The 27,773-nt window shown below is 37.9% G+C and overlaps 1 protein-coding gene across 1 annotated transcript; it reads right to left on the reverse strand.

Moving 5' to 3' along the window:
• Positions 1–1,693: 1,693 nt before the first annotated feature.
• LOC107302451 (monoglyceride lipase-like) lies at positions 1,694–25,244 on the reverse strand. The gene is made up of 2 exons (XM_015831557.1): positions 25,112–25,244; positions 1,694–1,831 (listed from the first exon to the last, which is right to left on the reverse strand). The coding sequence occupies exons 1-2, from the start codon at positions 25,234–25,236 to the stop codon at positions 1,708–1,710; spliced, it is 249 nt and encodes an 82-aa protein (XP_015687043.1). The 5' UTR covers positions 25,237–25,244; the 3' UTR covers positions 1,694–1,707.
• Between the last annotated feature and the right edge of the window lie 2,529 nt (positions 25,245–27,773).

Raw genomic sequence — 27,773 nt, forward strand, 5'->3', positions numbered from 1 at the left:
ATCGTGGCAAAAGCCAATGAAGTAATTCTCATTACTTTACAATTTCTTTTAATGATAGAAAAAGTAACAGAAACAAAGTAATAGCTTTTAAAGGCATCTGTGCCTGTAGGTTTCTGATGGACCAAGAAACAGAATTTGAAACATTAGCTATCATTAAGTGCTATTACCATGGTATGGTAAGCTAGAAGAGAAGCAACTGAAGTGCACACTCCCAGATGGTCTTTAAAAGGAGTTATGCACTTAATTGCTTCAACTACATGACTCCAGCATAAGTAATCTACAAAATAATTGTGGTTTCTTGGGTAAATAAACATGGGAGCATAATAATCCATATGTTTTCTTTAAACTCATAACCAGTTGAAAGTTTTCCCAAAGAAATATCAAAGTTCATAATAGAAGAAATAGAAACTCACTCACTCTCTGTGTGTTTGTGTGTATGTGTGTGTGTGTTTGTGTGTGTTTATGTGACCACATGGAAAATAGAAGGAAATTAAAAAATATAAGGAAATGAATCAGAACCTACTGTAGAAAGAATACTATTAATGTTCTAATCCAAAACTTCTCATTTAGTTAACCAATTCAATTACTTTTTTTAATAGGAAGACATTAATTGTGTCCTTGAAAGAAAGCAACATTTTTTTCCATAATGTTTCTATCATTTGGGAGGAAAATAATAAAAAATATCTCAAAATGTTTCCTGTTTGTTTTAATTATCTAAGACATGAAAGAGTTGTAAGACATGTTTTTCTGACACTTCAAAGGTTTTGTTCCTGCATGTTATTTCTCAGAATTGTTTTTGGACTACTAACAGAAAATAATATTTTCAGGTCAAACTGCTGAACTGATTCAGTGTTCAGCCTCCAAATATGGCTGCTGAACAAGCTGGTTAATTTTATGGTTAGCTACAATGCTTCTACAGAAACTTCAGATGCTGAAAAACTACAGTGGAAGAAAACCAGTATCTTCATTGATTGCTAGTAGATACTTCAGAATTATTTGATGACCAATCTTGGAAACAGGATATCAGTTTAGAGACATCCTCAATCTGATCCAGCAGGTTTTTTATGTTTTGAAAACAAAGACATAACTATTTTCCTTTCCAGAGCAACGTTATCTACAGTATGTCCCATAACAACCCAAAAGCACTGGCAGCCAAATGCAAAATAAAATGTTAGTGAAAAATTGGTTCTGCCCATAATATTTAATTTGAAGAGCTCAGGTTTTTTACATCTCAAAGCTCCTTTCACAGCATGTTTTTTATTCTGTATTTCTTAAAAATATGCAGAGGTAGCTCCATGTTCAACTGTCATAATATAAACAGGATTCCAATCAATAAACATATCTGATTATCTCATAGTACATTTTCCTTGATAGACAATAGTATCACATATGGGCAGAATACCACCAGTTAAAACAATCAAGAATTAGATTACTTCATTATCCCTGAAGCGCTTTTTACTTATTTATTCAATTTATATTCCACCTTCCCTTCAGAAGCTCACAGTGGCTTACTTGCAATTCTTCATTTCATCTGCAATCATTGTGTGAAATAGGTTGGACTGGGAATGAGTGACTAGTTGAAAGTTATCCAGTGAATTTCCATAGATAAAGATGCACTTGATCCTGAATATTCCCAGACCATGCCCTATACTTCATCTACCACAATATTATACTTAATTCTCCTTTAATCTTATCCCCATACAATTTTTACCAAAGGCACTTACCATGGTCATGGGCAAACACGAAAAAGTTGATTCCTGTCAGCATTTTGGCCAAGTCATCATAGCGACAGCAGTGTTCTCCAGCACCATGGACAACAAACACCAAGCCCCTAAAGAGAGTATTAACAGAAAAAAACATAAAGGTAGCACCTAAGAAACATCAAACAAGCTATTGTTATTTATTTACATGTCCAGGTTTAATCTTCAGAATGAACATCCTAGATGTTTCTTGGCTCTGCAGTTCAACCCTCCAGAAGACAAGCAAACTCTCCACCACCTGTTAATCTAAGAATCTCTTCTAGATGCCCTCATACAGAACTGACAGAAACAAGAGTTTTTGGTAATACCTCTTTTTCCTCTGATGCCTTCTTTGTAGAAGCTAACTTGGAGATTATACTGATATATTTAAGGAATCAGGTCAAAACGTACTTTTCTTTCTCTTTCTTTTCAAATCAATTATAATTTTTCTTTTGATGTTTATAGTATTATTTGTAATGCTTTATATTGTTAACTGCTCTAATCACTCTCAGATTAAAAGGTGTGGGATGTAAATAAAGAAACAAAATGTACTGGCTTAGGGGACAGAGCAAGCTAACTAGCTAGGAGAATGAATCCAATTTACTCTGTGGTAGAAGATATAGAGCAATGACTAACTAATATACCTTTCTTGCCTACAAAGACACCAAATGAAATCCATAGTCCTTTCATTACTTTCTGCTTGGAACTTACTTATTATAACACATTTATAAATAATGTTATGTATTATTGAAACAGCTTTTATGGGCTTCATTAAAAAAAGATCTACAATAAATTATACAGCACCTTTCATTAATATATAGAATCATAATATAACATCATTAACAGTTCCCACAATGTTCTTAGTTATCCACATTCTCTATACAAATCCTCCAAATGCCTATTTAAATAATCAAGTTTTGACGGAACTTCTAAAGAATAGCAGTGAAGAAGTAGGTCCGGGAGAGTATTATGGTTCAGTAGCACATCTTCCATTTAGAACAGTGCAAAAATGTGAATAATGTGTAAGCGTGACATCAGATCATTGATGGCCCATCATTGCTTTAGTGGGAATAGTCAGGTCTGCAGAATATGATGTATTTGTATATTATTATTTTAAGCAATCCAAACACACTTGGGAAGAATGTCCACCAAACAGTTCTGTTTGTCAGACCACCCAACTTCCAGGTAAGAAATCCAACATATCTGAAGTGTACCAGATTGGGAAGTCTATACTAGGACCACAGTTCTGTTCTTCAGGACTTCGTTCTATTGTTTATTTTCAACCCCAGATACTGCTGGCAAGATTCTTCAGCTATATTCCAAGAAGAAACCGGAGCAGAAAATACCATATGTAGGGCTTTTCCTGAATATGCTGTAATCAAAGTAAGTGCACAAAAGCCTCTTGGGAATATCTGAGCTGAGGTAATTTCTACATGTTTGAAAACAGGTTCTGCATGTATAACCTGCAACTACTACTACAAAATGGATTGCCACACCCACTGGTCACTGACATGCAGTTGGTAAATCTTTCGACTGCAACTTGGTGCATATTGGGTTGAAAATGAGTTCTAATGAATCCAATTTGGAAAATGGGTTTCATGACAATGTAATAACCTGATTATGTAACAAACACTGAAAATAAATGACCTGCCCTTAACTCACATAGACAGCAAATATGATGAACTGTGGGGTCTCGTTCTCCCTTGCTGAAAGCTTGGGTAAACTGCTAGGCTTTCATGTTTCTTCTAAAAAGCAATATATTTTTTATTGCCATTAGATCAGATTTAAAGCAAGATTACCTAATATTGCTAAGTATTGGTAAGAATTTGTCAGAGAATTATTAAGTGGAGAGTCAAAAGTTTCTTTCAATCTATTAGTCTATCAAAATTATTAATCAAAATTATTAATATTGAAATTACTATTGTTTTGGTTGAGAACCAATTCAATATTAAGAGAGCCATGTAAAAATGCATCCATGAGGTACCAGCTTTAATAGGTAACAATTAGAAATAGACAAACATGGCCTTTCAAAATTCTCCCCATATTTTTGAGCAGAGAAATTATATGGATGATTTCTCAGAATGTATCCAGGAAAATGGAGAAATTTCATAAGCTGTAGCAAGGAAGTAACTCCCTCAGTAGCGACACCACCACCAACTACTAAAAAAAAATCCATAAGACTAGTTCCTTGTGACATATTTCCTTGGAGCCTAATAACAGCAAAAGGCGTCTGACATCTAAAGACAACTGGAAAAATTATTCTGCACTGAAACCAAGATACACACTTCTTGGCACTTCATCACTAAAAAAAAGAGCAAGGACATCATATTCTACCCAAGAGAATGTATCTGAAATTCTCTTTTTCTTTGGAAGAATTATTAAAGCAAATACTCTTTGATTGAAATTCTCTTTAGCACTTGGGAGGTGCTTACCAGCATAAAGAATTTCCAGGCCAAGGCTATACTATAGAAACTAATTTGCAATTATAAGGTTATCACAAACTGTAATGAGTCTATGACAATTTGCTGCAATCAACTCGGCATGACCAACGCACCATGGCCAACTCGCCACAGGACAACTTGCCACGACCAACTTGTCGCAGGACAACACTAATATCAAAGAAATGGTGGAATAGAATTATTTAAGAAAGGATGAAATAGGAGGGACAGAATGAAATATGAATGACAAAAATTAAAATATATTTTTTAAATAATTAAATTGAACTGTTAAATTGTCCCACAGCAAATTGTCCCATGGCAAGTTTGTTGTGGCAAGTTGGCCGCAGCGACTTGACTGTGGCAAGTTGTCCCATTCCACACTGTAATAGCCACCATCACTGTCCAGCAATGCACAGCTAGAAGCCTTTAACCTTCCTCAACAAATGCTTTTGGCCTATTCAATGTCCAAGTTTGAGATAGTTGCTCAAATGGAATATGGAAGGAACCAAATTTTTCCTTCCCTCATTCTTTTTACCACTCTCCCAGCATCAGGCATACAAAACAAGATCCTGGTGTATCTGCTAATTTCTGGTGATTCTTTTAGCCATAAATTTCACTCTTCTTTTTTTCCCATGTAAAAATCCCTAAGTTGTTGAAATAATTAATTAGTAAATGGCATATTGCACTTACTATATAAAAATAACCTGTTACTTTTTTGTTGTTCCCAAAACTACTGCCAATCCATTTCTCAAGTTCCAGTGTTATGAGTACTCTAGAAAAATATTTTGGAATTCTACCTCTACATCCCAAGGTTATATAGGAAAGGCCATTATACCTTGGGTGGGGAAGCATATAGTCATAGAAAATAAGGAAGATGATATTGATAGACACAGGTGAGATATAGTATCAAAGGAAAGAGTATCTTAAGTCTAAAATAAGTAGATAAGTGACTGACATCCTTAATTCACATGGGTATAAGAAGGGGAAACAGTACAGCACAGACTTGCAAGATTCTGTTATTATAACCTGTATAAGTAAAAGTAGCATTAGCCTTCCTATGGAGTTGATTTCCTACTTTCATCTTCCTAATGGGGCTGACAGGTGGCCACCATCTGCTTCAATATGTAAGGTTGACACTACTAACCTCACAGAGATGAAGTAATTTGTTTTATTGAGGCATTTCAAGTCCTTCCTATGGCCTCTCTACATCCAGCTTAAGGCCTTTCTGCAACATAGTGCTAAAGTATTGTTATGCAATACAGGATCAGCCTTAAAGTATGCTAGCTTAAAGAAGTGCTGATAGTTCTTCCAGCTCCTTTTCTCCTCTGTCCAAAATCATATAAGAATTCTATCCATACAAGGGGAGATGAAAGAGAGGCAAGGTAGAGAATAACGTCAAGCGTTGTGTGCGCTGTTAGCAGAAGACTTGAAAAATCTTCTCTTGTCAATTCTAGCTGACAGAGTAGTGTGATAGAATTGTGACGGAAAGTTAAACTCAGCCATCTTCTAGACCACTGACCTGTCAACTTGGACTATTCTGGACAGAAATTACCAGTCATACAGAAGACTAATAGACTGTTCTGCAGTTTTTCCGGTACTTTTGGTTAGCAAAGGAAGTGAAAGAACCCTTTTCAATTTCATCTCCCCCCCCCCCTATTGCATTATCTCAGGCTATAAATATTGCAAAGAAATGCTGGTAGCAAGTGGCAAAGCATCTGGAAGCTTTGCATGGGATAGGAAAAAAATAGCATTACAGGAGTCATTTACAATCATTCGCTATTGTTTCTTCCTGTAGCAAAATTCTGCTCGTCTTTATCTAAAAAATATTTTTTTTTCAAATAAATATGATTATGATCTGAAAAAGTCTTTGGTAATATCTTTCCTTTGAACTCTTAGTGGCCAAATTCTTTGAAATCCAAATAATATCAATTCTTGAAAAAGGTCTACATCTTTCAGAAAAGTAAGTATATTTTCTTGAATCACAATTTTTCTGTTTCCATACACTAATTGGTCCTAAATTATCCATCAGATTAAAAAAATGGTAATTTGTCCTAAGTAATTCCAATTTTTTTTTCATAAGTTCTATTCAGTTGTGGGAAGGTTTCACCATTCCAATCCAATATCAACCACCAATTTTCATAAGAAAAACCTATTAATCTCCCCATAAGGGATTTATAAAACACTACCAGCCAAGGAAAATGGGGGAACTACACTGTGCATTCATGTCCTTAATAAACAGTCAGATGTCCTCCCAAATGACAAGGTGGATGTGCAGACAAACCTGTGATATCTGCAGGAGCATTTTGCTTTTGTCATAAGGAAAAAAATTATATTATGCTCCAGGTTTTGCCACTTCAAACTGCATATACAAAAGAGACAGAGCTAGTTTTGTGACACTGCAATCATTCTGCCTACCTCCCCCGAAAGTCCCCCACCTCCAACCATTGCTAGTCATGCTTAAATTGGGCCAGTTGAAATAAAAAGAACTTAAATTAGTCATGACTTATTCAAATCTCACTGTTTCCAATGAGTCTACTCTACGAATGGATAAGTTTGGATCCAGTTCACTATTTATAACCTGCCTCTTAATTACAGGGATTCATGCAGCAGCTACCAAAAGGATATATATGTAATCATCAACAAATGAAGCAATCAGCAATCTAAACCAAAGATAGCAGTAGAATCAAATAACAACAAAAGACAAGGATAAGCAAAATTTTAAGGTCCTTTTTAAGCATTCTCTAGAGAATGCTGGAGAAAGAGCGATTGGAAACACTTGAATTCAGAGATAAATGTGCCATGATCAAGAAGAATATATTCTACTTTGACATCTAGCTCATAAAGGCAGGTTGTTCTGAAGTCGTACAATAAATTTATATAAAAATGTCATGAAATTAGCAATTTTATGTTTTTCTGAATAAAGCCACAAATCTATGCAAAATTTATGTCCTGAACAAAGAAACTAATCTGCATTTTTAGGTCATGGTATTTATTCTCTAAGCTTATTAATATGCTACAATATGTATTTCAAGTTTCAGTGTAAAAAATTCAAGGCTCCTAGAACATAATTACTCGCTTCCTTAGTTTGAACACTTAAAAATTAAATGCCTTCATATATGCTCCATGTGTGCAGGGATCACTTAATAAAAACTGAGAATGACTTGAAGCAAATTCACATTGTAATCTGACTCATTCATGTAAAGGTCCACTGCAAAGCCATGCAGAACCAAATTCATGTATCATATGACTATCAGGACAAATCGTGGAAATGGCTTCCAAACCATCTTTCTGAGTACCAAATGTTTTCATCACATGTGTAATCAGTGTGGGTACTTTCTACACCAGCTTTAACAGCAGACATATCTTCATGGATTGTTCTTTTTGGGAGTTGGGAATCATCCATTTCTGAATCATGAGAATGGGGTGGGGTTACAATAGCTACCAAGCTGCAACATCAACATTCTACTAGAAGCTTGTGACTAAATTCCATGTGATCTAAAACACATGGCTGCCACCCACATCTCCCAGTAAAGAAGACAATCAATGTGACATCATACTCTATATTTTCCTGGCCATCCTCCCGCACACTGCAGCCAATTAAATTGCACAGGGACAGGCAAATGTAAAAAGTGATGATTGTCTTTTTCAACAAAACGAAACGAAACGAAACGAAAACAAAGGACAGAGCACTGGAATGGCAGGTCTCACATAATTAATGTAACATGTGCTTTAGCACTTAGATTTTCATCTGGTACAATTTTGCTTGCTACAGAGAAAGGCAAGACATCATGCAACTGCTAGCACTGCACAGCTGGACCAACTATTGAATGCTGTTCATTATAAAGGCATCACATTCCATTACATATTGTCTGCCCACCCACTAAGAAAGTGTCGAAGGGCAAGAGGATTATCATGCAAAGCTCAAAAAATTGGAAAGGCAAACTGGGAGGGCTTCCAATTATTTTTTGTGTTATATGTAGGGTGCTTCTCAACAAAGATGGGACACATTTTGGAGGAAAGGCCTGACCCAATTGTCAATGGTGATTTGTTTATTCAATTTCAGTGCCACCGAACCTCTGACTGACTCAAGGCAGCCCACAGCATAAGAAATCAATTTTAAAAGAAAACAGTCTAAATAGAAGATATTAAACAAGATGGTGTGTCCAGCGAACAACACAGAAAAAAACAACATTGGAACAATGTCGTTCCAGTTACCCTAGCCCAGAGCCTAGGATACGTAAGTCACAAGCAAGCAACATGCATCCTATGGACTGCATGCAACTCTTCCAGCTCCATTTTTTTAACCAAACAGCCCTAAAGACATTACAAGATTGTACTAGTAAGGTGATATATTTTTCCAGAGTGTTTTTAAAAATAAAATCCATGTTAATTCTTCTCTAAGCATTTTTGCCTTAAAATATCTCTAAATATTATAAAATGTATTGTTAAAAGAGTTACAAATTTCAGCCTTCCCTATTCAAGTTACTCCAGTGGGTCACTGCAATAATCTTTGCAATACTCTGGAGGCTAAAGACTATTTTGTAAAGGATGTGCAGGCATGGCTGTGAAAAAAATGGCTTACTAAATGCATTTAATTTAAAAACCTGACAATGCACTGGAATGTAGAATATTTCCAGAATATTTCATGGTTCTGAACCAGTTTTTTTTTCATCTTCATATTTGTAGATCATGTTCAACTAAAGAAAATTTTAGAGCTATTTTCAGACAGGTTGCTGAGCTTAGTGAGTATGAATTAGTGCTATCTGGAGAACCAACTTTCATGTCTACATAAACTAGCACAGTCTGGGTCAGAGTACTGAATTCTTACTTTAATATCACAGGGAGCAAAGGCATCATCTTGAAATCTTTTCTGACATGCATTGAATGTCAAGTTTTAATTCATTTCTGGAGAGAAAGGCTATTATGCATTTTTAAATTGCCAATGGAGATTAAATACATTAATCATGTATATGAAGAAGAGCAATCTTATTCAACATATGGAAGAGAGTCTACTCAAGCATTCTTGGATGCCACACTTTCTGACCGCTGTGAAAACGGAATGAAATACACTTTCGGGGATTTTTTGTGAGTCAAAGGAAAAGCATGAACTTGGAATCTTAATCATGGTTCATTTTTCCAGTGCTCTATATTTTACAGAAGAGTATACAAATTTATAATGTACCATTTCATAATCTACCAGCGCAGATTCTATCAGATATTTTATCAATGTATGCTGATTTATATTTGCCTCTCCAGATTTTGATACTCTCCTTAAGAAGTGCAGTGGAAAAGGGCGACCAAGGTTGAAATTCAGTGATCTTAAGATTTCCATTTCCATTTGCCTGATTTGTAGGTTGGTATAAGTATGATCTGTCCCAAAGGCAGAGTCCCCAATTTCTGGTGGAAACATTGCTTCATATTTGCTAGCAATGAACGTGGCTGATACCCAACTTGTTGTCGCATCCTCTTAGCTATTTTGTTATTCTGCAGAAACCAATCAATTATGGCAACACTCATGTACACAGTTTTTTTTGCAAGAGTTTGAATTTTATCTGAACTTGCAGAGGCCAGTTAATTAGGATGGTCTGCATATTTCCAGTAATTTCCTAAACTGCCAAGCAGTTTGCTCTCACCAATTGCTGACCCTCAGGAACCTTCAAATAATTGTAGATGTCCTTCACATATTCACTACAGAGACATCATTTGTGGGTGTTTCAACACTGGAGGTTTTTTAAGAAGAGATTGGACAACCATTGGTCTGAAATGTTATAGGGCTTCCTGCTTGAGCAGGGTATCGAACTAGAAGAACTCCAAGGATCCTTCCAACTCTGTTATTTTGTTAAATATTCTTAAAAGTGAAGAGTAAACACTGTAACAGGACATACACATATCCTCCCAGTGGACCATAAACAATCCACCAACCAAGTGCAACCTGGATTGCTTTTGCAACCTGTACAATTCTCCAGAGTGGAAAAAACCAAAGAAACAATTAATTTTAGGGAGGTTGCAAAATGTTTTAATAAGCAAAGTAGGTGCCTTAAGTCTTAATATCTCTTAAATTGTACTGTCCATGTGTCAGGCAAAAGTGGGTATGTTTCTTGAACTACCACAGAAGCTGCACATTGTACTGCTGAGTCAATAATATAACATGTGCTCTAATGTGAGTCATGATTTTGTGTTGATTTAAATGGTATAACTAATTCAGCATTTCTTTTTTCTAACTAGATACTCTTGTCTATCCACAGCTTTTCCACATATCTGGTCTGATTCAGTCCCAAAACCAGAATATAAATTAAACTATGTACATTTTAATACATCCAAAACATTTATATGTATTATTTATGTATCTTATGGAATTCCATGTAATTTATTTCTAAGGGAGTATATTTTATCTTCCTGGACTTTTCAAATAATTTCCGCTTGTACTTCTTAATGTTTATGTTGAGAAGTCAAATGATCTGACTTATCAACTAAAGACAATAAGTTAAGGGACCAACGAAAAAAGGAAGCTAGATGTTTTCAATGTCTTTAAGCTCTTTTGGTATCAGTGCCTTTATGCAACACAGCATGATGGTGCCAGGCATCTGAACTCTTGCTCTTGTGTTCATTAATTTTTCAGGAAAAATTAAGTTGACCTGCCCCTCAGATGGTATCAGTAGATGGGTCAAAGCTACTGTAGAAAGAACAACAGTGAGAAAGAAAAAAAATCCTTAAAAAGTCATGGTATGCTGAAATTCATTTTTGCACCCAAATTGAAAACAGAAAAGGAAATCAACCCTCATTTGTAGCATAGCTGGCAACTGCCAAACCAAAACATACATGTACATCTACAGCAATGCCAAAATAACAACTCTAGTTTATGCCTCAAGCTGTTATTCATTTACAAGAGAATATGCTTTATGTGTGTTCTTCTTTATTAAAAATAGATAAATTATAACACATCTGAAAGGCACTTTACCAAAGACTCAAATGCTTAAAAGCTAATTATAATCATGCCTATGCTGCATCTTATAGCTATTATTCTATCAAGATCAATTGTATATTAAGAATCATAATTATGTTTTATATAGACATATATACATAAATAGAAATTACAACTACTTGTATGGAAGAAGGGATACCCAAGTATACAAAGAAATGAACTGTTGTTTATACAATGGTAATTTCTCTTTGTCCTTTACTGCATCTCTAATATCTCCTGAACTTTCTTCTGAAGTCTCCATCAATCATCAGACTGCAAATAAAGAAATAAGACTGCAAAGGCCTTTCCATCAGTAAACAACATGTGAAATGACCATGTCATTTGTATATGAAATATGCTCACATTTTTATAGGTATTTTTCGGGGAAAAAGTATTACTACCAGCATTGAACTTAATGCATATGTATGCCTGCCACATTCTAATCCAGCAGTGGGAAACGTTTCAAATGTATATGTGTGTTTGTATGTATTATGGATGAGTGAACAAGGTGCTGGAGAAATGATACCACATTGGTGGATGTTGATGAGATTTTCTGGATTATGTCTTGAGGAATTGAAATGAGTTTTTATACAATTTTAGTATACTTAAACCTACCTGATATTAAATTTTCTTTTTGTTTTCTTTTTCTATCACCAACTGTAGTGGGACATCACTCTTTAATTGTTTGGAAATTTATTGCCAAATTTTGGCTATGTAATTTCAGAGGACTCCAGGGACGATAAAAAGGGATGTCTGGGGGTTACTTCTGCCCCGTGGATTGTCCACTCCTACTCTATTCAACAAGAAGAATAAGTTCATGGATTGTAGTCTTTGTCATCATATCAGGTAGACATAAAATGCTATTTATAATGAGTCAGACCATTATTTTGTATTGTTCGTGGCTAGAAGGCAATCTCCTAGATTTTTAAATAATTCAGTTCCAGTTCTATCTGCCACGATCTAAATCTGCACTTTATACTGAGCTATAGATTTTCTCAAGGCTATTTTCTACAAAGCCTTCTGGTCACTGAGTGATTCTATACCAGGGAACTGCAATATAATAGTTTGACCACCAGCAGAGACAGTCTAGGGAGCCTGCAAATGTGGTTTCCAAAACAGGATGTTTACCTAGATCAGGGGTCTTCAAACTTGGCCCTTTTATGACTTGTGGACTTCAACTCTCAAAATTCTGGGAGTTGAAATCCACAAGTCATAAAAGGGCCAAGTTTGAAGACCCCTGACCTAGATGGATTGTCTAAACTTTAAATAAGAGAAACAGAGAAGGGAGAGTATGATTAAAATTGAATAATGGAGGGACCTTCCTAGCCATGGATTTAAGATGTTTCACAATAGGTCTCCAGCAGATAGTATTCCCTCTAACTGTCAAACCCAGCTTCTCCCAAAGCGTGGAGCACACTGAGCACTGGATTGATCAGGCTGATCTGAGCAAATGGACCTGCTATGTACCAAGAGGTTGGACTATACAACTAGAAAAACTTTAATCTTTTCTACTTCTAGTACTTTATAAACACTTCCCAGTACATCACAGAATAAAAGAACAAACTTCTTCATTAGTGTTCTTGGACCCCAAATGTACTTCTGTCATAATAGTTCTTGACCTACAACAGTTTGCTTAGTGACTATTCAAAGTTACAACAGTACTGAAAAAGTATGACCATTTTTCACACTTAAGATTGTTGCAGCATCTCCATGGTCATGTGATTTGCATTTGGATGTTTGACAACTGGTTCATGTTTATGACGGTTGCAGTGTCCCAGGGTCACATGATCACCTTTTGCAACCTTCTGACAAGCAAACTCAACGGGGACGCCAGATTCACTTAACAACTATATTACTAATTTAACAACTGCAGTGATTCACTTAACAAATGTTTCAAGAAAAGTCATAAAATGGGGCAAATTCACTTAACAAATTTCTCACTTAGCAACATAAATTTTGGGTTCAATTGTGATTGTAATTGAGGACTACCTGTATTTACAGTTGGTAACTGATTGGTTAATAAGGTGAAGAAGGTGAAGCTACACAATTCACCAGTTAAAAACCTTGTATGCGTGTCTTGACATCATTATGGCTTGTTATAGAAGCCACCACCAGGCTTAGGGCAGAAAATTATTTATTTAGTGTATGGCATATCATACAGGGACTAGTATTATATATTAATATTTCACCTAAATTAATAAAACACAATAAAATATTAATGCTAAAAAGATCTATGTTCAAATACCAATGTCTAGGCTGGTGGTGGCGAACCTATGGCACGCATGCCAGAGGTGGTGCGCAGAGCCCTCTCTGTGGGCACATGCACCATCACCCCAGCCCAGCCTCCCCCAGGGCCCCCTCCTCACCAGCAGCCCCCCCCGGAGTCGCCCCCAGGCGCGGCCTGCACAGAGCAGCGCAGCCAAGGACATGGCAGCCAGGCAGCAGGGACAAGACTCTGCCCTTGTGCCCGTCGCACACAGATGATGATGCAGGGTGTGGGTGGAGACATGGCTGCTATGGTGCTGCAGGGCTGCCTGGGTGATCTGCTGCGGCGGGCTGTGGAGGTGATAGGTGGCCCTGTGGGTGGGCGGGATAGGGCAGGGCAGGCATGGCAGGGGCGGAACGGGGGCAGGCGGTGTGGTTTTTGGGCACTCAGTGTCTAAAAGGTTCACCATCACTGATAGGCCATTAACATTGAAGTGCAGCATCATTCATATTAAAAAAATCAGATTCTGGACCATATATGCCCTCGGCTTACACCTGATCACAATGTGATCTACAGTTTGACATGGCACCCCACAGTCACATGAGGGGAGGATACTATGCCCGATTTGCATAGAAAGTCTTGGCAATGCCATGTAAGGTGCGAATCCTATTCAGGATTGTCCATTGCTGATGTGATAGTTCAAAGCCTGGCCGTTTTTTTGTGGAGTCATTTGTATGTCTTCCTATGTCTGGGCGTTCAGCGACCCACTTGGCTTTCCAAAGTTGTCGGCCAAATGTTGTGCAAGTGCCAGTGTGGGCTTCCTGAATTTGAGTCTTCCAGTTGATAAATGAGAAAGGCTGGCATGTACCAGTAGGAGTGAGCTGTTCATAATTTTTTCTGTATTCTCTCATTAGTGCATCTTGCCTTCATAAAGCTGCCGGTGCTATATGGCTCAGAATAGGAAGCCAGCAAGTCGGAATGGAAAATGCTAACCACACACTGAAAATATAGAAATAAACACTTTGGAGTCATTTGTGCTCTCTGAGCTTAGTTGTTTGTATGCAGACATTTCATTAGCCAAGTAGTAAATGTTTGCAAGCAAACAACTAAATTCAGAAAGACTTCATTGTTCAACCCTGAGCTATATATACATATACATATACATATATACATACATACATACATACATACATATATATATATAATATATTCTCTTCTATTGAAATATACACTTAAAATCTATACTTACTTCAATAAATTTAAAAATATCAGTCTTTCTATTTTAAAATCTATTACAGCATGAACCTGCCCTTTTTGGCAGACCTTTCACCAAAAGTCACAAATATTTTTAGCATATTTCTCCTAATATATACATTTTCCTGACATTTTTGTACCATAATGGATTTTGACAGGCTATTTTACTTAATTAACAACTTTTCTCTCTAACTTTAATGTACGCACCTTTGTGTCCATCATTTCAATAAGAGAACTCCCCTCTCAAAAGAATTAATTTTAATTTCAAATGCACTTTGATTTATTCGATTTGAAAAATGCAAATTACCTAAGTTTTTATTAAAGTGAAAATAAAGCAAATTTCTCTTATGAATTGGTTTCAGCAAATTCAATGGGCCTTATATCTGAATTGAGGGAAAGGACTGGGCTGCATATTCAACTGAATTTATTGATACCGAGCCATTTCAATATGTATCCATTGTGCATTATTTTAATTTGCAGAGCGAAATTTAGAGTGGATGGAGTTTTCATGACAACCTTACAAAACGGATCAAGGGTTTACCACTTACCTTTTAATATCTGACCTATTATTATTTATGAAAATGAATAATATACTGGATATATTACAAGAAGGCTCTCCATGAAAATGGCAGGATACTTTTAAAAATATTGCTTTTTAAGTGTACAGTGTTTTTCCCATTTGAACTTTTCTCTACTTCTTTTTGAAATCAGATATAAGAAATCCAGTTCTTAACTCTGAAATCTGTTGTTGCTGTTATGGTCCATGAGTCGATCTAACTCCTGGTGACTCAGTAACAAGTCATTGATTTTTAGATATAGCTTGCCAGTTTTTTTTTTCCTAGGGCTGAGAGAGACAGATTGGACCAGACACCCAACTAACTTTGGGGCTTAAGGCAGGACAAGAACCTGTGGTGTCCGCCCCCCTTCTAGCCAATGCCTTTAACCACTACCCCAATTCTCAGTTCAACTTTTCCACATTTATCCCATGAAACAAATTTTAATTACTTCAATTACTTATTGCTTCTTCTAGATTCCTATTTCTTGTACCTTGGCAAAGGGAATGTATCACAACTCTATAAAGTTTGAGAGAGAAATGTAAAATGCTACTGAAGTTATAGGAAATGCATAATTAAAATTAGCCTAAAATTGGCTAAAAGTATTGAGGAACAAATCATCTCTGCTCTCCATATTTAGATAGGATTGCATTTTGTTTTCTGTGAGCTTGAGAACTCTGGATAAATGAATAACAGTCACTGTTTGCTAGGTCTGAGTTTTTCCCTTAAGGGAATTATCAGTTATCTTCATCCTTAAATAATGTCATTTGCTTTCACCTTATCTAGGCATCGCTATTTAGAGAGAGAGGATAGTATTATCATACAAATAGATTTATTACAAACACCAGAAATTCAAAATAAGATTGAGTTCTTAAGCCAACAGTCAGCTTTTAAAATGTTGTACATTTTATTCCATTGCATGAACAGCATAATTATGCTTTTATTTTAACTAAAACATAAAGGGAACATTTGGTATCATTTAGTTATTTTTATTTGAGCTCCTTTTAATAAGTATTTGTTTTCTGTAAATCTAGCATCTCCCCATGGACAGATGTCTACTCTTCTATTATATAATACAAGGTTTGGAAAGGACTTTGGAGATATCTTGTCTAATCCTTGTCTTGTACAAGAATCCATTGTACTTGCTACCTCTGACAGCAAGCCTGCCAGTCTATCACCACCTGAAGTAGTTGTTCCTTTGCTGAAGAGCTCTCATCGTTAAGATATTTTTATGCTGTCCAGCTGAAAGCTATTTCCTAATTTAAATCTACCACTTATTACATTTTCTTGAAAAACAATGAACAATTCTGCCCATCTTCTACATGGCAGTCCTTGGTATTACCATTTTTTAAAAATATTTTCTTCATGCTCACTCTCTCTACTTGCTCCTTTAAATTTCCCCTCCTAGATCTTATCCCTTATCATCTTGGTTGTTCCCCTCTACACATACTCCAGTTTGTTAATGTCTATTCTGAAATCCAGGGTCCAGAACTATTCTAAATGCGGGGAGACCAACACAGAATAAATAGAAATGACGATTTCCCTTGATTTCGACACTATACTTCTGTTTATGCAGCCTAAGATTGCACTTGTTTTTGCAATGATCAAGATACCTATTTTTATTTCATGTGTACTGCTTCTGAACATGGTCCTACCTTTCCCACCATCCTATACCTGCCTTTAATTTTTTCAATCCAAATGTAGAAGCTGAATTTTTTTCCTGCTGATTTCTGTCCATTGTTCCATAAATTCTTAAATGTTGATACTGTGTTCTAAGATAGGACTTTTCAAACTGAATTCCATTTGATCCATGAGGGACCAAAGGGAGGAAAACTTTCTCCAAAAAAGATTAAAGGTTGAAAAAAAAAATCACTAAACTTCAAACACATTCAGCTACTCACTACTGCCTTGATTCTACAGTACTTTTCCCCTCTCATTGGCTGTACATTACCAGTGTTTGCACGTGCTCCATGAACAAGGCAACTGGCTGCCTTTTCCTTACTGGGTGCATCCATACAAAACTCGATGCCTTGCCTACATTATTTTTAATGCTGCAAGAGCAATCATGGTGGACCCTTTCCTCCTCCTTCACTTTCCACATTGCAGACGTATTTTTGCATATGTGCATGCATGCCCCAATTCTGCTTAATAATCAAGGTGACATTGTGAGCACACGTTCTTTGAAGTAAACCCCTTTGATCTATGTGCAATAATAATAAAGAAACTTAGGATTGCACTGCTTGGCTGCAGTGCATGTGTTCCTCAAATGCCTTTGGAGTGCGACTTTCTTTGGTGTAAACAAATAAGAAAACTGTGTTTGCAAAGGCAAGTGGGCAGGAGAAAGCTTAAGTGGCTTCAGCCAGGCATTCACAATGAAAATAAAATCCATACCATCAATATAGTATAGAAAAAGATAAGAGCAGAAAAGACAAGGCAAATTCCAATACTGTTGCTACTGCGGCTTCATATAGTATAGGTTTTCAGAAATTAAATTTGTCTCATTTCATTATACAAACAACATTTTCTTGTGTATAACTTAGAAACTTCTAGATAGAGCTTTTAAAAGAATATCTTGTAATTGCCAGTGGAGCTTGAAATATCTTATGTCACTTGCAACAACGTGCTTTTGTGAGACAATCTTCCCTTTATACTCATCAAAAAACAAGTATAAAAATAAGCTAAATATAGAAGATCATCTTTGCTTACAAGTAGCAGCAGTTGTTCCAAATGCTGAACTTTTAACCAAGGAAAAGCAATCACATCCCAGACACTGAACAACAATTTATAACCATCCAAGTAATTGTAAAATTAAAGTTTATTTTTATACATTGGAAATATTATTTTGCATCTATTATAAGTATTATCTATTATCTATTTAGGGTTTTTTGTTATTTTTTAATGTTCTGTGGCCTAAAATCTCTGATATACTGTGCCTGTTATACTAGGTAGTTTGTAAATTTGATAATTGTATACTCTAATTCAGGGGTGTCAAACTTGCAATGTCACGTGACGTGTCGCGACGTATCACGACTTTTTTTCCATTGCCGGCAATGGGGTGGTCACGGTTTCAACATGACGCATCCGGCCCCGTGGGCCGGCAGTTTGACACCCCTGCTCTCCTCATCCTTTAAGAACTCATTAATATCGTGCCACAAAATAACCTTCATTAAAAGCTGTTTTTTAATTATATCACCAAGATCCTGTAAGTATACTCTGGTGCAAAGGATTTTCAATCATACTAAACACAGTATAGTGTATGTGTGTATGCAGTATGGAGTTGACTCATTAGTTTTGACTGTTATACTCTAAACTAAATTATTAGATTCAAATTTGCATTGATAGGCACTACATCTGTAACCTATGATTATGACCTACATGTTTTATAACTGCATGTCATCATACATACCTGCTACAGAATCCGATATTTAACATCTAAGAGTCAGAAATTCTCATTCATCCGTAAGAAATCAACTAGTAGAACCTGAATTAATGGTGCTCATCACTAGCAACGACTATTAACTCTAACAAGAATATGGTAGAGAAAACTATAATTTCTGCTCTACTGGGTTATTTCTTGAAGCACAGCAGGTTCTGGGAACAGGCCATCAGTGCTGATAAAGAAAACTCTTAACGCTAAGAAAATCATCCTCTGGTATTTTGGTGCCAGGATGCACAACCTTGTCAGTGCCAATGGTACCCCTTGGCCTTTGCACTGTCCCTACGGGCTGCACTCCAAACAGTAATGGCCTGGGCCAAGACAAAAGCTGAATCTGATTTCATGTACATTTAGTACAGTCAAGGATATTTAATAAATTCATCTTCTTGTTTTAATTTTTTAAATTACAATTTGGTAATAACTTTGGGAGATCGCCATAGATGGCACCTAAGACTCAAAGGGCCTGGGATAACTCTGTTCCACTGTTTGCAAACAGATTTCAAGTTTTGATTTCACTGACTATTCATTTATCAGAGTTTCTGCATTCTGTTGCAACACAGTGATCCTCTTACTAAATGTTAACAGCACATCTTTTATGATTCCTTTCTCACCTCAAAGAACAGCAAAACAAGGGATAATAAACTAATTTTAAATAAGAAGATTAATTCTGTAGAGGTCCTGCTTCTTGTCTCATTTTAGAAACACAGGACTCATTAGTCTGGTCATTTTTATCTTGGTTTTGCAGCAGGAGAGTTGCATGAGGACAAGCAGGCTGGCTCATGAATAGTCACTATTGTTATATCATCCAATATGCATTTCAAGGGTCAGATATAAACTTCTGACCTGGGGGGGGGGGGGGAGAGAGAGAGAGAGAGAGAGAGAGAGAGAGAGAGAGAGAGAGAGAGAGAGAGAGAGAGAGAGAGAAAGAAAGAAAGAAAGAAAGAAAGAAAGAAAGAAAGAAAGAAAGAAAGAAAGAAAGAAAGAAAGAAAGAAAGAAAAAGATTTTTCAGTTGTTTGGGTTCAGTTTGGGAAATGTTATCTATGTGTGTAATACTAACATACAGATGGAGTTCCAAAAAACAGTGTGTAGAAAATGCAAGCATCATTTTCCCCAAGAATAATAGCAAGTGTATTAGCTTCCAAATAATAAATGATGTAATTCTCTTTTGTCTATGGAACTCAAAGTAAGCATCTTCCTTAAATGGCTTGTGTGAGCTTGTTACATTCAAACATACTGTAGAGAAGGCCATTTATTAGTTTTTTAGTTTTAGTTTTTCCAACACAAGAGGCAGTCTCAGATACACAGAAGAAGTAAGCATGCTTTTACCCTAACACAGTCAAATGCTTTACGCAACCATATATGGAAAATAAAAATATATGTATTTAAGAAGCTCTTAATACTTCGAAAGATAGTCACTGAAAGGACAGTCAACAAAACTGAAATAGATGGAGAGACTGATTGAAACATTTGTGTGTGTGTGTGTGTGTGTGTGTGTGTTGCCATATTAATAGAGGAACTTAGAAGTAAATTTCAATGAGTTCAGTGAGGCTTACTTCCAAGTAAATGGGCATAGGATTGTAATCTTAAAGATCTTATATCAGGGGTGTCAAACTGCCGGCCCGCAGGCCGGATGTGTCATGCCGAAACCGCGCCCACCCCATTGCGGGCAATGGAAAAAAAGTTGCGATACATGTGACGTTGCGAGTTTGACACCCCTGTCTTATATGAAAGACTAGGTTTAACCATTGTGAAAATGTACAGCTGCATACTGATTGTATTTAAAAGGTAGGTTTTGTTTCCTTGCATTAATGATTTTGCAATTTTATAAACAATGATGAACTGTTCTGAACTTGTTCTTGTACTGTGCAGCTATAACTTAAATTATATATTACTATCTTATTTAGTACCAGAAATCTGATCACAGCTTTAAAACAAACAAACATTGTTTCTTGTTATGAGAAATGACTCAGTTACCCCAACCCCTGTTACATATCAAATTGATTTGCATTTTAAAAGGACTTAATCACAGTTCACACAAATCAAGTTCAATAAGTTGAAATGCTTCTGCAGGTGGAGAAGCACAGCTGCACTGCTTTACCTCAATATCCAATTACTGTAGAGGGGAAAAAATCCCACACATTCTGCCATGTACTGAATAAAATGCGTGTTCTAAAATAAATCACGAACAAATTTTAGTCTATTCCACAGTATAACAGGTGACGTGTGATTTGCTTGTCCCTTTAACCAAAGCACAACTGGTTTACGTATGTGTCACTGGTTTCCATGTTTCTATGTTGCACTTACCAGGACAATAATAAGCAACCTAGGATTCCAGAAATTTTGGATTATATCTCCTATAATCATTTTAAGGTGGCCATGTTGACTGTGCCTGGTAGGGAAGTGAGAGTCAAAAGAACTGGAAATCTTAGATTGCTTATCTATACTTAGGAAATAGGAAAGGACATAGTAAGCCAACATTGCACTCTAAGATTGACCTTATAAAAGGGGCCCTACCACAATTCTGCAGAACAACAACAAAAAACACCCACCCTCCCCTCTTCCCTTTTTTTCTTTCACCCAACTCAGCTTAGAGTTTTGTCCTGGTTCTACTGTGCCAGTGGTTCAGCAATGTTTGTCACTTCTCAAAATTTCAGTCTTTCATCATTCCCTTCCTTAATCTGAAATCCAAATACTTGTGCCTCACCTCTTATTTATCCCTTGCTTACTTACCAAATGCAGGATCAATTTTATTAAATTAATCCCATCTGCTCAGCCAAAGTAAATCTGACAGAGAGTTTATTAATCACCATATAGTTCTATACCTTAAGAATGATTGTGGGAATGGTATGACAATTACCAGGATCTTTTCTTCCATTCATTGTAGCCACAGAAAAAAGGTGAATGTCTGCAAAAGGTGCTTGAACAGAAAACATACAAGTGATAGGGGCACTTAGGTAAATGTAAACTGAACTTAGGGAATAGTCATTATTCTTGTCTGTACATCTAACTAAATTTCACTCTAATATCACCTGCTTTTCAGTGCCTGCCTTTAACATTAATTGTACTGGAGAAAAGAAGGACTAGGGGTGACATGATAACAGTACTTTTTCTAATATCTCAGAGGTTGCCAAAAAGAAGAGAGTCACCTGAAGGCAGGACAAGAAGCAATGGATGGAAACAAATCAAGGAGAAAAGTAACCTAGAATTAAGGACAAATTTCCTGACAGAACAATTCAACAGTGGAACAACTTGCCTCCAGAAGTTGTGAATGCTCCAACACTGTAAGAGATTGGACAACCATTTGTCTGAAATGGTATAGGGGGTTGGATTAGAGGATTGGATTAGAAGACCTCCAAGGGCCCTTCCAACTCTGTTATTCGGTTACACACACATATGTATTTAGAAAAAATAAATGTCTAATCCTAACTTGAATGTGCCAGAGAGAGAAAAAGTTCTACACTATTTAAGCAAAAATATTTTATGTGGTTATTTTAGATATATTACGGTACTTTTCTCCTTAGGGAAAAAAATGAAATTCAGAGAAAAGATGCATGCACAGTCAAAACTTCTTTTGGCAAATGGCTGGCACATTTTTAAACCTTATATCTTCAAATGTAACATTGTGAATGATAGAGGAAGCATTAGGGTTTCCAGGTCTGCTTCCAAAAAATAGTGAACAAGCGGGGGGGGGGGGTTAAGTAGTAAAAAAAAGTAGACTGTACAGCTTTAGATTATGTACCATTTCATCATAAAGCTTTTGAATAAAAAAAATGTCCACTATTTTGTGAAAAAAAATAGTGAACATAATGTGAAAAAAGTGGACTGTCCACTCAAATAGTGGACACCTGGCAACCCTAGGAAGCATGCTGATAAAGCTTACATATGCTGGCTTATTTTTTTGTTGCTCTTCATGCAGGGAGGTATTTGTATGAAACAACTTTTGCATAGGAAAGCTTCAAAAGTTCTCACACTACAGGAAGTCTAGCAGCTCTTAGTGTTTTTCTTACGAATTCCAGAGGCCTATACTCAAGAGGAGAAACATGAATGCAAATCTCTTGTGTTGTAGCTAACATAACTACAACTGATTCTTCTTCTGTATCTGAAATTCTGTAAGATTAATAGCACTGTAAAAGTGATTCAAGGCTGACCTCCAATTCGTGCCATTCATCATTTAAAACATAGCAAATCTTCAGAGTTTCTACAGATGAGTCATGAAAATCTACCACATAGTGGAAGACAATTTCTTTCTCCATGCATTTCATGACTGTCCCATGAAAGTTGGCTGCAGTTGACAAATTATTCTCCAGCAACCTATAATCTCCCTCTCAAACCCTGCCAGCACAATACAATAGAGGCTAAAAATAAATGGTTCCACACAGTTAAGAGCCACTTGTAAGTGAACAGAACTGATCATGTTTACTTTGTTTTCAAAAACCAGGACACTTGCTATCAATTAACCACTTGGGGTATGCAAAGCTCTAACAGACAAGCTACCAGAGGCCTGAAATGCCAAGTTCTAACTTCCACTTCTTTACCATCCTTTCATTTCTTGATCAAAGACTCATGTGAACAACACTAATTTGCTTAGAAATTAAACACAAAATGGGGAATGCAGTCCAGCAACTCACTGAAGAACACTGTAGGCAGTTAATGGTTAATTAGCATTATAATAGGAACAGGATAATTTTCATACAAGAAGCTTGTTTTAAGACTGTATTTGTACAATGGCTGAAACCTTTAGGAAGATGCCAGGACTCTCATTACAAGCATTGCCCAAAAGTTTTCTCACTGGGCTTGATGAAGCTACTGTATGAAACATATAGTCAAAGCCAGACCCAAAGAGGTGCTTCAAAGGCAGTGCCAAATCATGTTACCTTTGTCCCCTGACCTTAGCAGGACTTAGAAAAAAGCCCCTCAATGCATACATCTAAAGCACACAAAGCCAGGAAAAAAGGCACGAGCTGTTGAAGCAATGCTTTTGAAATGACTCTGAAGTTCTGTTTTGGAGGGTAACTTTGGGTGCTGAAGGGAACAATGCACAAAGATTCTTCAGGTTTGGTTTCTAGGTGAAAGGTCAGAGGCTTAAGATGGGCCCTGAATTAGATGAATGGATTTTTAAATGAATCATACATGAAATGATATGGAAAACAGTACATTATGGTAAAGAAAACAATCCCCAAGTAATTGGAAAAGAACATATTTTGTTGAAAGGAGCATTTTGATTCATCTTTAACTTCTGTTGTTCATAAATGTCACATACCCGTTAAGTAACTGATACCACAAGCTTTCGTAAAACATCCACATAGTTAAAATCAATAGTTTCGTGTGTCTTGCAACCTGTCCATAAATTCACAGGAATGAAAGGAGCACCCTTCCCCCCAAAAAAAGACTAGTATGAAAACTGGAGATGGCCATGCAAAAGCTGTTATATCGTGTTTCTCCCATTGCCACTCTTCTTGTTAGAAAAATAAGTTAGAATGCTCCCTGATTTGACTTGTGTTTCTGTCTTTATCCTCTGATGAATCATTTAGTGCATCATACAAAGTTTATTAACTACTCAAGCCAGAATGCTTTAAAATCTACTAAAATAGAAGAGATGCTTTGGGATAATTATTTTCCAAAATTGGAGATTGCTTTGCAATCTAAAACTAAAAAAGATAATTCTGAACAATCGTGTCACCTGTTTATGTGCATTACTCTACTCCTCAATTAGAACCAACAGTTATTATAAGTCCCAACACAGAAAAAAATGAGAAAATCCAAACAATATCTTCATTCAGAATACATACCAGGCTTTCTGAATTATACATTACATGTACAAAGACATTATTTCATATGGGATTATGAAAATAGGATTACCTAATGGCCAATCATTTACTTCTTAAATTACTGTAAATACATTTTGTGTATTAGAGGTCCACATAGCCCTAAAGCCAAAATACAGTAGAAGAATGTCAGTAAATGACAAATTGTAACTGATACATAAATTGAAAAACCTAGCTACCAAAGACAGATTTATAGCAATTTTAACAGGGCTTTGAAGTTTTGACCTAAACTAGGCTTCACATATTTGTCTTTTGAATATAATACCGCCCAATTAAAATACCTATTTCAATGCCAAAACACAGGTTTACTGTTTCATTTCACTGAACTAAAAGAGAAAGACAGAAAGAGAGAATTATCCAAATTGTCAAACCTTACTCATCTGAGTTGCTTTTACTTATGCAAGTAACAAGTCCTATTCTCATGAGTAGGAGGCTGAATGATTAATAACCAGTTCTTCTCTTATTGCAGAAATATACAGACACTTGGATGGGTTTAGGAATATATTCAAGAGCAAGATTTCAATCTGCTGCTTTAGTTTAGTGCAAATGCTAAAGGATCAAGGTTTCTTTTGCTAAGAGATTGTTTGGGGCAAGGACATTTCTACCATTCCATGGACTGTTGAACAAATAGCATTGGAACTGAATCAATGGTGTATTTATCACACAGACAACAAATGCATTGTTAAACAGAGCTCACCTTGGAGTAGCAGCTGGCTTCCAGTACCTGCAGAAAAGATACTGCCCATCAGCATTGACCAAGTGAGGAAGGTCCTGATATGGGATTTTCTGGGGAGTCGACCGTGGAGAATTTTCTTCTGGCATTCTGGCAGAGTGACCTGCAAAACATGGGAAGAAATCAAGACATGAACAGAACAGGTGGAAGGACTGCTATTGGAAGAATCTGCTTAGTAGAAGGAGAGGAGTTAACCCCTAACTCAACCTGTTCTACTTTTCAAAGATACAGAAACCCAGGCAGCTGCTTTTCAGACTGAAGACTCTCTGTGTGAGGCAAAGAACTAGGGGAAAAATTCTGAGGGGGGAAAAGCAAGAAAAAAAAACCTCACCACACAGGCTCTTTACTGCTTTTCCCCCACCCTCTACCTATGTTTATTTACCATCGTTATTTTTTTTTTAAAAAAAAAACACCTGCATTTCTTCTAAGCAACAATCTACTGCAAATTGGGATGCTCCTGGATGGTTCCCAGAAGCCAGCTGCATAAAAGATTCATCATCTCTCTTTTTAAAAAAAAAACATTATCAAAAGATGAGCACGAGACACCCTGTAATGAGGTGACTACCGCTGTCTTGTTGCTATGATCGTTTCTGACATCTGGGGAGAGGCGGGGGGGGGGGGAAAGGCCGGGAGTGTTTTTTTAAAATATACCCACACGCACACACAAAGAACAGTCGTAACAAACCTGGTTTCATCCTGTGCACGCTTTTGCATTCCAAAGAGAAGCCGGCATTATAAGTCAAATGCAGTCAAAGATAAGAGCGCGCGTGCAATGCTGACGGCGAACTGCAGAAGCGCCCCTTAACAGCCAGCACCCCTAGCGCCGTTGCATCAAGCCTTCGCCGTTGCAAAAGGCAGCAAAAGCTTCGCCGCTGCCAAGAGCGAGGCTCTTTGATCCCCACCCCTTCTGCCCGGGCTCTTTGGGCTGCCGCCTCGGATCGCCTCTCGCTCTGCTTCTTTCTCTCCCGAGCCGCCGTTCGAAGAGGAAACTGGTTCTTAATCAATTTACCACTTCTTGTTTATTTCATCACTCCCTCCCCTCCATCTCCAGCAAATCGGGTATGTGGGCTGGGAGAGGAAGGTGGGGGTTGCCTGCGATGGAGAGCTGGGGAAGCAACAGTCCCGATTCCTAGCAGCGGCTACCAGGCAAACACACACAGAGAGACTTAGCAAAGGCACCTTGAACGCGCTAAGCTGAGAAGCAGCAGAACGGGAAAACTTCCCAGGCGGGGGCTGGCTGCAGGTTGCTTTTCAAACTAAATGCAAGTAACAGAGGGGCGAGCCGAACGGTAAGGAACAGGAGGAGGAATTCACACACACACACCCTGCCATCTCTGGGAAAATATCTGGGTGTCTTTCCTCTACCTTGTAGAAAGGGTTGCACGAAAATATCCAAGGATTTATTTTAAAAACCAAGGCTCTGCTCGGGTTGAGGTCTGCGCGTAGCGCGCACAAACGGTGCTTTGCAGGCTTTGAAAAGCAGCAGCCCAGCCAAAGCTCCGGCCGCCCGCGACCCGCGCGGCAAGGGAACGCGAGCCGTGCCCAATGGAAGCGCACGCTGCTTGCTCTGGGCTGGGGCAATGGAGGCGGCCGGGAGGAGGGAAGAAGGGCTTAGTTGCCAGGTGCTGGGAGGAGTTGCGCTTGTCGCCCTGTCAGGGCTGGCGCTGCCAGGCGCCGAAGCGCTCCTTCGTTCACACGCTCGTGAATGAGAGACGGGCTGAGGCCCTGGAGGTTTATTCTAAAGCGCAGCGCCTTTTCCTGTCAGGGAAGGCAGGCGCGCCTAAAGGGAGGAGGAGGCGCGGCCACGGGAGGCGCTCCCCAGCAGCGCTCACTTGTGGCCGGGCCGACCTTTCTTCCACGCCAAGCTTGCGGCCAGATGGTTTCCTTAGGTGCAGGGGCGGGTCTTTTTTTTGCCCAGTACTGAGCGGGACGGGCGCTCGTGCAACAGCGTCGGCGCGCGCCTCGGTCGGACTTCCAAGGAGCTCGGGGCGCGCCGCTGGTGCTAGTTCGCTCCCGGTGCCTCAGTTGGGAATTGATCCTGGGAAGCGAACGGCTGCCCTCCGTCCCCAGCTACATAAAGCCAGACGCCTTGTAGCTTTTCTGCCCAGGAAGAGAAGACTAGTGCTGAACCACGGGGGGGGGGGGGGGGGGGGGGGGGGGGGGGGGGGGGGGGGGGGGGGGGGGGAGAGTGTGTGTGAATGTTGTTCTAAACGTTTTCTTTCAGATTTTTATCCTGCTTTTTCATGGAACATACCCATACAGGTAGTCCTCAACTCACAGTCATTCGTTTTAGTGCAGTGTTTCTCAACCTTGACAATTTTAAGGCATGTGGACTTCAACTCCCAGAATTCCACAGCCAGCAATGCTGGCTGTGGAATTCTGGGAGTTGAAGTCCACATGCCTTAAAATTGTCAAGGTTGAGAAACACTGTTTTAGTGGCAGTTTGAAGTTACAGCGGCCCTGAAAAAAGTGACTTTGGACCGTTTTCTCGCACTTAACAACTGTTGCAGCGTCCCTATGGTGACATGATCAAAATTCAGATGCTTGGCAACTGGTTCATATTTTTGACTTGCAGTGTCCCGGGGTCATGGGATCACCTTTTGTGACCGCCTGACAAGCAAAGTCA

Source organism: Protobothrops mucrosquamatus, unplaced genomic scaffold, assembly GCF_001527695.2.
Source record: "Protobothrops mucrosquamatus isolate PMUCROS unplaced genomic scaffold, P.Mucros_1.0 scaffold_260, whole genome shotgun sequence".
NCBI lineage: Eukaryota > Metazoa > Chordata > Lepidosauria > Squamata > Viperidae > Protobothrops > Protobothrops mucrosquamatus.

Bases quoted from the DNA above. Each gene is read 5' to 3' on its own strand.
- LOC107302451 (XM_015831557.1), bottom strand. From the start codon at position 25,236: ATGCCAGAAGAAAATTCTCCACGGTCGACTCCCCAGAAAATCCCATAT. The intron at 1,832-25,111 runs GTGAGCTCTGTT...TACTCTCTTTAG, and splicing joins AAGCCAGCTGCTACTCCAAG to GGGCTTGGTGTTTGTTGTCC.